The 13177-nt window shown below is 48.3% G+C and overlaps 1 protein-coding gene across 2 annotated transcripts in view; it reads right to left on the bottom strand.

Moving 5' to 3' along the window:
* The window catches only part of LOC133354732 (F-box/WD repeat-containing protein 5-like), a 53175-nt gene that overhangs the window by 33588 nt on the left and 6410 nt on the right, over positions 1 to 13177 (bottom strand). For both annotated transcript variants that reach the window (XM_061571793.1, XM_061571794.1), the window contains exons 2-4: positions 10945 to 11159; positions 10620 to 10777; positions 1195 to 1366 (exon numbers count right to left, since the gene is read on the bottom strand). In XM_061571793.1, the coding sequence (XP_061427777.1) occupies positions 1195 to 1366; positions 10620 to 10777; positions 10945 to 11159 (545 nt within the window). The remainder of the gene's footprint in view (positions 1 to 1194; positions 1367 to 10619; positions 10778 to 10944; positions 11160 to 13177) is intronic.

The raw sequence follows: 13177 nt of genomic DNA, 5'->3' as shown, positions 1-13177 counted from the left end.
CATGGTAGTGGATACAGAGACATGATAGTGGATACAGAGACACGATAGTGGATACAGAGACACGGTAGTGGATACAGAGACACGGTAGTGGATACAGAGACATGATAGTGGATACAGAGACACGGTAGTGGATACAGAGACACGGTAGTGGATACAGAGACATGATAGTGGATACAAAGACACGGTAGTGGATACAGAGACATGATAGTGGATACAGAGACATGGTAGTGGATACAGAGACACGATAGTGGATACAGAGACACGGTAGTGGATACAGAGACATGATAGTGGATACAGAGACACGGTAGTGGATACAGAGACATGATAGTGGATACAGAGACATGATAGTGGATACAGAGACACGGTAGTGGATACAGAGACACGATAGTGGATACAGAGACACGGTAGTGGATACAGAGACACGGTAGTGGATACAGAGACATGATGGTGGATACAAAGACACGGTAGTGGATACAGAGACATGATAGTGGATACAGAGACATGGTAGTGGATACAGAGACATGATAGTGGATACAAAGACACGGTAGTGGATACAGAGACATGGTAGTGGATACAGAGACACGATAGTGGATACAGAGACACGGTAGTGGATACAGAGACATGATAGTGGATACAGAGACACGGTAGTGGATACAGAGACACGGTAGTGGATACAGAGACACGGTAGTGGATGATACAGAGACATGGTAGTGGATACAGAGACATGATAGTGGATACAGAGACACGGTAGTGGATACAGAGACACGGTAGTGGATACAGAGACATGATAGTGGATACAGAGACACGATAGTGGATACAGAGACACGGTAGTGGATACAGAGACACGATAATGGATACAGAGACACGGTAGTGGATACAGAGACACGATAGTGGATACAAAGACACGGTAGTGGATACAGAGACACGGTAGTGGATACAGAGACATGATAGTGGATACAGAGACACGGTAGTGGATACAGAGACATGGTAGTGGATACAGAGACACGGTAGTGGATGATACAGAGACATGGTAGTGGATACAGAGACACGGTAGTGGATACAGAGACATGGTAGTGGATACAGAGACACGGTAGTGGATACAGAGACATGGTAGTGGATACAGAGACATGATAGTGGATACAGAGACATGGTAGTGGATACAGAGACACGATAGTGGATACAGAGACACGATACCCAGGCTGAAGACGAGGACGTCGCCAGCGGAGGCGTTGTAGGGGGAGGCGCTGACGCCCGACACGAGCAGCAGCGTGTCGCACGAGTTGAACTGGCTGAACTGCGTGTACTTCCAGTCGTAGCTGCACATGTCCTCCGTGTGCTCCAAGTTACAGTCATCAGACCTCCACAGCTGCGCACAGGGAGACATGGACGGGAGTTTTCCCTCGGATTGATAATTAGCAGTTGCAATGTGCGGCAGGTCATGGGTCACGATCATGCTGATGATGTGTGTACGTTGAAGTTCTGTCGCACCGTACGTAACCAACCGTGCTAATCGGAGGTGTGGGATGACGACAACGCCGCTACTTAGACTTGTAAATATTCACTCCCCCGTGAAACAATTAATTCTCACGGTTCTCACGTTGTGATGTGATTCAAGATTAAAAAAAAATGTAACAGTGGTGAATGTAGCTCCTCTTACGGCTGCATAGGGCATACAAATGTAAATTAAGCACTTCTCACATAGGATTTGATTAATGTATCGTGGGCGGAAGAATATGCTTTAACCGAGACATAATTCTGTGCTTACCACTGCTGTTGATGACTGTGCCGGTGGTCCCAATGCTGGTGTGAAGGAAAGTAATGATTATGATGGTGCCGATGGTGATGGCAGTGATAAGGATTTTACTACTGCCGATAAGGCTTATCATTTTTTTGCTGATGTTCATGACGCTGAATACACAACACCAACATTTAAAGGTCACTCAGAGTGGACATGAAGTAAAGAAATAATGATGATGCTTTTATTACCGATGACTGGTTGTGAATGAGCTGCCAACGAGCCATGCTGGAGCCCAACACAGCTGCTTTTTTTTATCCTTTATATTAAGTTCACTTGCTTGCTTGCACGCTTACGACAGTGCAAATCTTTCGGTCGTTTTTTAACCCACTTCCCGTTATCCAATCGAGCTGACATTTTGCACACAGACTCGTTGTGCGTGACAATTTATCTTCGTGAAATTTTTTCCCAAAATTTTCCACTTTTTAGGGAAAAAAAAAATCATATTTAATTTAAAATACCAATGTGATAAAAATGAAACTCTTACTCAAGAAAAACAGAAATGAATAATAAAATAAAACCGATGCCACACATATAAAGGATTTATAGTGAAAAACTTTGTTTTTATGGGTTAATTTTTATGGTCTTGGAAAAGGCAGCATCACAGGCTTGAAAATGTATTTTTATTTTACTGGATACGATCACTGGCCTACTTAACAGAGAAATTACTTGACGACCGAAGAGATTGGTGCCAGCAAGATGTGGCACTACTTGAGTACAGGACGAAGGAAAGCGGAAACGAATGACGAAATGTGCTCATGGATAGTGATGATGATCACTGGTCAGCTGGTTATAGAGAGACGAGACAAAATGTGCTTCCTTCATCTCACATGAACCAGCAATCGTGCGGTATGGTCAAACAAAACCCCATCGATTACATGGCTGGGGTAAAATAAACCACATTGTTCTACAATGATTGCCGTTGACCAAACAAATAATCTAGATGCACCCAACCTTGTCAGATCTTGGGAGCTAAGCAGGTTTCGAGCCTGGATTGAGTTACAAGGGAGATCCCCGTGGTGCGTGAGCGCAGAGCGGCAACACAAAAACACAAGAGGCTAAAAACGTCAGTACTGCAGAGGAGCACAGTTCCCTTAAGCAACGAGATGCACGTGAAAATCAAAACGGACGACAGCGCAAGTATTAGTCTGACAGCAAGAAGGGCCAGAAAAAGTTAGGTATAGGTGCAAGCAAGCTCTATATTTTAGTCGGACAGCGACATAAGCACACACGCGAATCGAATAGAAAAAGAACCAGTGCAAACATGTGAGAGCAGTAGGTGCCAGAATAAAGTAAGCTCTGACTGTGGGCCTAACAGGGACATAAAGAAGTGGGAGTGAAGGGAGGGAACCAAGCTGGAGATGAGCAGCAAGGGTATTCCCGAAACGTGGAAATGCAACATGGAAAAACTTTTTTTATCAAAGTTGAAGCGATTGCAATTTTTTTCAGGAATGAGGCGCCACTCCTGAGAGAGGAAGATGAGCCAAGTGGTCCTTTAGGTCTTTGGCAGGTTTGTTTAAGAGGACTTTTGGATAAAGACAGCCCAGTGCTGGCCTCTCCGAGTATCCAGGGAGGACAGATTTGAGTCATTGTACAGGTTGCTACGATGCGTTCTATAGGGGGAGTCAAGAGCAAAACAGAGAGCGGAGCGCTGGAATGTGACGTTTTAAGGTAAATTCAGAAGCTAGGTGGTAGACGGTGTCACAATAATCAAATACAACAGGATTGTGGCATTAACTTTATTGAGTCGGAGTCAAGGTGGAAGACAGCGTTTGTGTTTGTATAGGAATCCATACTCTTTGGTTCTTTCGGTAAAGTCAAAATAAAAATGAAAACAACTAAATTTAATCAAATTTAGTTGTTTTTATTTTAATTTTATTTTCACCTACGTGACTTGACCGAAAGAACCAAAGAGTATGGATCCTTGCGGTCACGAAAAAAAGTCTAGAATTATAGGAATCCAATTTAGTTATTGTGTTTTTTCACGTCGGTTTAGAAAGATAGTTTCGGGTCCAGAATAATGCCGAGATATTTAAAGTTGTACATTGTGTGGCGGGCCAGGTTTAGGGCAGCCGGAAAAAAAAACTAAAGTTTTTTTTTTAGCGTTAAGGACCAGTTCTAGGGCAATCAGCCGAGGATGAAGAATATCGAAGTCCTGTTGTAGATGCCATCGTAACTCCTTTATGGAACTTCCAGAGGCCATCAGGGCTATGTCACCGGCAAAAACGGTTGTCGTCAGCTTGCAGTCGAACAGGAGGGCACAATGATGACGAGGTTCAACAGCGCTGAAGATAAAGTCAAACGAATCGTGTACCGCCGAGGCTGTGCTTTGTACGTATTTTGAACTTCTTTCGCACCGTACGTCGCCAACCGTGCTCGAATTGTAAATATTGCGGGTTTACTCTCCAACACACCGATGTGCTGTACTAGTAACGAATTGGCACGTTCTGTTGACGTGACAAACCTTACTAATTTGGCTGTGTCGGGTGGTGGCGGGTTTAACGACATATTTATATTTACGCGATCTAATGCAAAAACCTCTATTATGGATAATATTGGTCGCGAAAGCCTACGTGTTAAACTAGCATGGTAAAGTATGGTGAAATAGGTTAGTGACATGGCCTAGCGTCCGCTGCTTGTCGCAGAGGTTTGTGGATCGAATTTGGTGGCCGCCCTGATTATGACGTCAAGGTCCAAATTTGCCAAAATTCGAAAATGACTCACAAATCACTTCATTGGGATTAGACGTGGGAATCATCACCCCCTCCAGGCAGACATGCCCCAGGTCATCCTTGCGAATGAGACTATCCTGGTCTCTTGAGTTCTCACCTGGTTAAACAAAAATAAACTTGAAATTAAAATCCGATTTCGATTTAAAGCTTTCGTGACTGCAGGGATTCATATTCTTGGTTCTTTCGGTAAAGTCACGTAGAAGGGAAGTAATAAAATAATAAAAATAAAACATAATAAAACAATTCTCACGACGTTTCGGCCACAACGCAAGCAGCCGTCCTCAGGTGAAAACCAGGTCCGTCGAGGCGACAGAGTCTGAATGAAACAGCACACGAGCTTGGAGCATATATATAAGCTGGGCACATTGACAAAGGAATTTGCATATCAAAAGGAATTTAGCATATTTATGGGAAATGCAGGAATGTGATTAGTACTGCATATGCATGTGCATTATGCAGGATTAACAGCATCAAAGGGAGCTGCAGTTACTGCTACTGCAGCAGTTGCTGCTGCTGCTGCAGTTTCTGCTGCTGCTGCAGTTGCTGCTGCTGCTGCAGTTGCTGCTGCTGCTGCACTTGCTGCTGCTGCTGCACTTGCTGCTGCACTTGCTGCTGCACTTGCTGCTGCTGCTGCACTTGCTGCTGCTGCTGCAGTTGCTGCCTTATCCATTTTAATATAACACTATGTATTATTCTACCCACCCTAATGTGTATCATACTGCTATATGTTTACTGTACAATTACGACACCATACATTACTCCGCACACTGCACCCTGCCAGTGAGTGGAACGCGGTCTGAAAGTCACCATTAACGTGAACACAATCAGTTAAGATCCGAAATGGTTTATTACGTCCTTCCAATGATTGCTAAGCCAGAATCCATCTTCTCGGTTGAAATTGTCTCTGTGTTTGTATATGTGGATCGCCTCATGAACGAATCTCTCATGATAGCCAGATGGCTTGCAGAGAACCTCTGTCTTGGAGAAGTCAATGTCATGTGAGCCCACTGAATTGTAACAGTGATCTGCCACGGCTGAGGTGTTTGTCCTACCGTGTTTCAGGTCTGCCTTATGTTCACGGATGCGGTCCGAGACATGTCGTTTGGTTTCTCCAATGTAACTGCTACCACAGAGGCAACTTAGTTTGTAGACGCCAGGGTACTGTATGTCTGGAACCACATCTTTTACAGACGGGACCAGATCACGGATTTTATGTACTGTGTTGAATCGGACCTGGATCTTGTGTTTAATCAGGATTTTGGAGATCTTTTTTGTGACCCCAGCAATGTAGGGTAAGGTGATGATCTTGAAAGGCTCCTCAACAGGATCCTTCTTGATGGTTGGAGTGATGGCTTTGCGGATTGTGTAGTCGGAGTAACCATTAGCCTTAAGAGCTTGGCGTACGTGTTTGAGTTCACTGGAAATGTGTTAATGGTCGGAGATGCATTGGGCTCTATGATATAGAGTCTTGATGAGGGAATTCTTCTGGGATGGATGGTGGTGGGAATCCGGTTTTAGATAAGCATCCGTGTGGGTGGCTTTCCTGTAGACAGAGTGGCTCATTGAACCATCAGGTCTCCTTTTGATTAGGACATCCAAAAAGGGTAGCTTGCCATCATTTTCGACTTCCATGGTGAATCTGATGGCTGGGTGTATGGAATTGATGTGGTCGAGAAATTGGTCTAGAGCAGGCCGGCCATGTGGCCAGATGACAAAAGTGTCGTCTACGTACCTATTCCATAAGGTCGGGCGTAGAGTGGCAGTCTGGATGGCGTCCGTCTCAAATTTCTCCATGAAGATGTTGGCTACAACCGGAGATAGGGGGGAGCCCATTGGGGTGCCCTAAATTTGCTTGTAGAAGGTTCCATTCCAGGTGAAGTATGTATTGGTTAAGCAGTGTCTCACCAGGGGGGGTACCCCAGCATTCAGTCCTTGATGAACCAAGTCTTCAATGATTGCGATGGTGTGAAGACTTGGTTCATCAAGGACTGAATGCTGGGGTACCCCCCCTGGTGAGACACTGCTTAACCAATACATACTTCACCTGGAATGGAACCTTCTACAAGCAAATTTAGGGCACCCCAATGGGCTCCCCCCTATCTCCGGTTGTAGCCAACATCTTCATGGAGAAATTTGAGACGGACGCCATCCAGACTGCCACTCTACGCCCGACCTTATGGAATAGGTACGTAGACGACACTTTTGTCATCTGGCCACATGGCCGGCCTGCTCTAGACCAATTTCTCGACCACATCAATTCCATACACCCAGCCATCAGATTCACCATGGAAGTCGAAAATGATGGCAAGCTACCCTTTTTGGATGTCCTAATCAAGAGGAGACCTGATGGTTCAATGAGCCACTCTGTCTACAGGAAAGCCACCCACACGGATGCTTATCTAAAACCGGATTCCCACCACCATCCATCCCAGAAGAATTCCCTCATCAAGACTCTATATCATAGAGCCCAATGCATCTCCGACCATGAACACATTTCCAGTGAACTCAAACACGTACGCCAAGCTCTTAAGGCTAATGGTTACTCCGACTACACAATCCGCAAAGCCATCACTCCAACCATCAAGAAGGATCCTGTTGAGGAGCCTTTCAAGACCATCACCTTACCCTACATTGCTGGGGTCACAAAAAAGATCTCCAAAATCCTGATTAAACACAAGATCCAGGTCCGATTCAACACAGTACATAAAATCCGTGATCTGGTCCCGTCTGTAAAAGATGTGGTTCCAGACATACAGTACCCTGGCGTCTACAAACTAAGTTGCCTCTGTGGTAGCAGTTACATTGGAGAAACCAAACGACATGTCTCGGACCGCATCCGTGAACATAAGGCAGACCTGAAACACGGTAGGACAAACACCTCAGCCGTGGCAGATCACTGTTACAATTCAGTGGGCTCACATGACATTGACTTCTCCAAGACAGAGGTTCTCTGCAAGCCATCTGGCTATCATGAGAGATTCGTTCATGAGGCGATCCACATATACAAACACAGAGACAATTTCAACCGAGAAGATGGATTCTGGCTTAGCAATCATTGGAAGGACGTAATAAACCATTTCGGATCTTAACTGATTGTGTTCACGTTAATGGTGACTTTCAGACCGCGTTCCACTCACTGGCAGGGTGCAGTGTGCGGAGTAATGTATGGTGTCGTAATTGTACAGTAAACATATAGCAGTATGATACACATTAGGGTGGGTAGAATACATAGTGTTATATTAAAATGGATAAGGCAGCAACTGCAGCAGCAGCAGCAAGTGCAGCAGCAGCAGCAAGTGCAGCAGCAGCAGCAAGTGCAGCAGCAGCAGCAAGTGCAGCAGCAGCAGCAAGTGCAGCAGCAGCAGCAACTGCAGCAGCAGCAGCAACTGCAGCAGCAGCAGAAACTGCAGCAGCAGCAGCAACTGCTGCAGCAGCAGTAACTGCAGCTCCCTTTGATGCTGTTAATCCTGCATAATGCACATGCATATGCAGTACTAATCACATTCCTGCATTTCCCATAAATATGCTAAATTCCTTTTGATATGCAAATTCCTTTGTCAATGCGCCCAGCTTATATATATGCTCCAAGCTCGTGTGCTGTTTCATTCAGACTCTGTCGCCTCGACGGACCTGGTTTTCACCTGAGGACGGCTGCTTGCGTTGTGGCCGAAACGTCGTGAGAATTGTTTTATTATGTTTTATTTTTATTATTTTATTACTTCCCTTCTACGTGACTTTACCGAAAGAACCAAGAATATTAAAATCCGAACCCCCCATGACCCACATGGCTTGAAGAAACAATCATCCAGCAGTGGATATGTATGTACGAATGCTGACCTTCTTTCGGACTATAGATAGCCAACCGTGCTAATCGGAGGTGCGGGAAAGGACAACAAACTAAACAAAAACAATCAGTTCTAAAGAAATCAATCTAGATGATGACTAGCTGTACTACCCGGCTTCGCCCGGGACTTGTATCCACCACGCCCGGCCGCCTTTGTCTCCCCAGTGGCGATGTTAATACGCCACACCAGTTACTCGTTTTGAGGCTGAGTCCTTCCCTCACCACTCTCCCTCCCTCACCACTCTCCCTCCCTCACCACTCTCCCTCCCTCACCACTCTCCCTCCCTCACCACTCTCCCTCCCTCACCACTCTCCCTCCCTCACCACTCTCCCTCCCTCACCACTCTCCCTCCCTCACCACTCTCCCTCCCTCACCACTCTCCCTCCCTCACCACTCTCCCTCCCTCACCACTCTCCCTCCCTCACCACTCTCCCTCCCTCACCACTCTCCCTCCCTCACCACTCTCCCTCCCTCACCACTCTCCCTCTCTCACCACTCTCCCTCCATCACCACTCTCCCTCCCTCACCACTCTCCCTCCCTCACCACTCTCCCTCCCTCACCACTCTCCCTCCCTCACCACTCTCCCTCCCTCACCACTCTCCCTCCCTCACCACTCTCCCTCCCTCACCACTCTCCCTCCCTCACCACTCTCCCTCCCTCACCACTCTCCCTCCCTCCCACTCTCCCTCCCTCACCACTCTCCCTCCCTCACCACTCTCCCTCCCTCACCACTCTCCCTCCCTCACCACTCTCCCTCCCTCACCACTCTCCCTCCCTCACCACTCTCCCTCCCTCACCACTCTCCCTCCCTCACCACTCTCCCTCCCTCACCACTCTCCCTCCCTCACCACTCTCCCTCCCTCACCACTCTCCCTCCCTCACCACTCTCCCTCCCTCACCACTCTCCCTCCCTCACCACTCTCCCTCCCTCACCACTCTCCCTCTCTCACCACTCTCCCTCCATCACCACTCTCCCTCCCTCACCACTCTCCCTCCCTCACCACTCTCCCTCCCTCACCACTCTCCCTCCCTCACCACTCTCCCTCCCTCACCACTCTCCCTCCCTCACCACTCTCCTCCCTCACCACCTCCCTCACCACTCTCCCTCCCTCACCACTCTCCCTCCCTCACCACTCTCCCTCCCTCACCACTCTCCCTCCCTCACCACTCTCCCTCCCTCACCACTCTCCCTCCCTCACCACTCTCCCTCCCTCTCCCTCACCACTCTCCCTCCCTCACCACTCTCCCTCCCTCACCACTCGCCCTCCCTCACCACTCTCCCTCCCTCACCACTCTTTAGAGGACATGAAACTTTGATGAATTTACCTCAGAGTCGCGTGGTGGGTGTCGAGGCCTAGCACCGTGCAGAGCCTCTGGCCTCGCCTAAATTGCCCACCCGGCTGAGGCTGGGTACGGGTGGCGTTCCCCCCCCCCCCCCGCGCTACAATAATACTGTCTAATCGCTATAATTTTATAATCTACCGATCCTATAATAGTAATTGCACACATTGTGGTGGGGGGGGAGTGAAGAGGACGTGAAACTTTGATGAATTTACCTCAGAGTCGCGTGTTAATGCGTGCGCTTATTTTTAACGGGAATTAAAAATGGTGTCCACCCTGCGGCGAAGGCGTCGCTACCCGTTGCCAGGGGCAACCGCCGTCCAATGAAAGCGGCGAAGGCGTCGCTACCCGTTGCCAGGGGCAACCGCCGTCCAATGAAACTGTGTATGGTCCGGCGACCCACAGACAGACAGACAGATTCGCGATTTTATATATATAGATTTAAAAGTGCATTGCTCCCAGTGGCTTGCTAATATCGGAAGGAAGAGCGTTCCAGACGGCCGCAGAGGGGCATCTGAATGCGCGCAACGCGGTGACCGTCTTTGTCTGATGGTCAGTTGGAATCGCAGTTAGGGGTCAATGTTCTACCCATCGTCCATTTGCACTTTTATCAAACGACAACCGCGCTCTGAGAATTCAACTCCTGGCACTGTCAAGTTGCCACCTCCGTCTCTGCTACAGCTCTGATCACCATCGATGGCGAGCCGAAAGCCGCTGCTGCGAGGATGACTCGAGTTCGTGTGATCGTTTATGCTCCTTGACGAGATCCGCGAGCTGTCGCGGTTCATTCTTGGCGAGCACTTTGTGTGTAACGAGTGCGACCTCAAAAGCGTCACCCGGAGCGGACTGCAGATCCCGGCGGGGGGGGGGCCTGGGCCTGGTGGCAGCGCAGGGGAGACACGAACCTTGATGGTGCAGTCCTTGGAGCAGGAGGTGAAGCGCGTGCCGTCGTGGGAGAACGCCACGTGCAGCACCTCGTCCATGTGCTCCATCAGCACGTCAGCCTCCACGCAGGGCGCCGTCTCGTACACCCGCTGGAACTCGCACAGCCACGACGTGGCGCCTACATGCGCAGCAGCAGCAGCTCCGTTAACCAAATGCTACGGCGGTGCCCTTCACTAATTTTAAGAGGGTGGGGGGGGGCCACTTTCGCCGATGAGACATCATCAGTGCAAGGGGCCGCCACACCGCCTGCAAGAGGGCGTTTTCACATTTGTGCGGCGATTGTACCGGGCTTGAGGTTCTCGCGCTGCGGCTGCACGCCGTAGCAGCGATGGAAGAGGCGTCCCCAGAGCCACTCATCTCGCGACACGGCGAGCCAGCGCCGGCTCACAAGCCCGGCAGCCAGCAGGTGCTGCGGCTCCAGGTGCGAGAGGATCTGCAGCAGCAGCGAGTCCGGCAACAGCGACAGAATCCCCGGCTCCTCCTCCTCGTCTTCCTCCATGCTGAGGCCAAGAGTGGTCAAACATCATTCAGCATCATCACGGGCACCGTCAGCCATAATCAATCCACAGTTGGATGAAGGCCCTCGAAAAAGGCGTCGCCATCTCTCACAAGCCTGCGATGAGGCAGTCCACTTGGCACGAGAGCAACAAACTGATTTCATTGCTCCATCTCCACGGTGGATGTTATCTCAGGAAGGTTTCTTACTCCAAAGCCTGCCCCAATGCTGCCACAGGTAACTGAAGCCCAATTTTCAGGCTGCACTAACTATTAGAGGAAAATGTTATGACAATACTTCACAAACATGGTCAAAGCAGGTTGGGAAATATACTCCTGACATATGGAAGATGCACTGGAGATCAAACTAGGCCATTAAACCAACACTGTAAAATAAATCAATTGTTAACCCAAGTGAAAGGGCTCCTTTTGCAAATCGGCAAATGTTTGCTTTCCAACAATATTTGGCAAAAACATTCCAATGTAGGTCTCGATTGCCAACAAATGGGTAAATCACCAAGGTGATTAGTTTTTGCTGTTTCATAAAGTTGTGAATCTGTCCTAAAGTCTCCTGACTCAAACAAGAGGAAAACATGCATATTAGCGGTCCTGGGCCAGGAATGGAAATCAAAGCACCAAGCCAGCGTGGAATCATTCAGAAGGGGGGCTGCAAGCCTGGTGAGATGGCAGGAAAGCTGGAGAGCGGATGATTAAAAGTCGTCGTCTAGAATATTAAATCATTAGTCACAGCAAAGGGAGAAGGAAGGATATTGAGACCGTAAATAGCAGAGGAACAGACATCAAGCAGGTCAGTAGTTTTAAGAGCGAAGGTACACCGAGGGGGGGGGGGGGGGTGCAGCAGTAGTCCACTTGTTAGTGCACTGCGCTGTGAGCTCAGCCACTTGAGTTTGAGTCCCAGCCATGGCTAAGGGCCCCACGGTGGCACGGTGCTAATTACCTCGCCTGATATACAGGAGGTCATAGGTTCGATTAAAAACCTTGATGCCTGTATATTTGGATTGTGCATGTTCTCCCCGCTGGTCGTGTGGATTTTTCTATGGGTACTCCGGTTTTTCCCTCCACATTTATAAACACGCGTTTAGAGTATTTGGCTGCGATACATTTCCACGTGATAAGCCACTTCGTTGAGCTATCATTTGTGACCAGGTTGCCACTGTAAAATAGCTACATAGCTCGGTGGGCGTTAACTGGTAAAGTAAAACATGCTTTAGTGTATTAGCATCAGTGGCAAGTGATATATTACAACTGGTCCCGACTCCTGCTCGCTTCACAAACCCACATTGATCTGTGTGGTGACGTGGGCAAAAAATACCCATGACCGCCATCACTTGGGAAGGCCTTCATCAATCGGTGGATTGAGAATGGCTAATATATTTAAGCGGAAGAAGGCAGAATTTAGACATTAACAGCCTAAACAGGGGTTGCTAATGTCGCAATGTGGATGGTTTGGGCACATGTTGACAAGAGACAAATACGATGCAATTGGAAGGGCTGTGGAGATGAGAGTACAGGGGAAAGGGGCAGAGGGAGACTGAGGGTGAGATGGAATGTGCTGGAATGATGAGAAAAGAGGCGCAGACTAGAAATAGGTGGAGAAAGAAAATATGAAGAACCTCGGTATAACGATGTTACAATTGGCTTAGCGGCATAAGAGCAGCATGGAATGTTGTTGTTTTGCTCAGTAAATGAAGAATCAGTTTTAGAGTTGCATCCTCTTTTCCGTAAACAGACAAATTCAGAACTACATTTCGTGAGACAGCTGTTGGCTGCGAGTCACGGTGGGCCCACTGAATGTCCATTATTATGTTAAATGCCGAGGAGGTAGGTGTCGTCATTTGCAAATGCATACAGGGTGATCATGGCAGTGCCACGAGGCAACTGGCTAAAATTCTCGATTCTAAGACGTGTTTAAGTGTCCATCCAGATTGGTGTCAACGCGGAGTGCTCAACTCTCAATCAGCACTTTGAGGGTTCAAATTCCATGAGTGTTAACTCAACCCAT

This window comes from Lethenteron reissneri, chromosome 48, assembly GCF_015708825.2.
Source record: "Lethenteron reissneri isolate LAM-NWPU_2019-01 chromosome 48, ASM1570882v1, whole genome shotgun sequence".
NCBI lineage: Eukaryota > Metazoa > Chordata > Hyperoartia > Petromyzontiformes > Petromyzontidae > Lethenteron > Lethenteron reissneri.
This window is presented reverse-complemented; position numbering and strand designations above follow the sequence as displayed.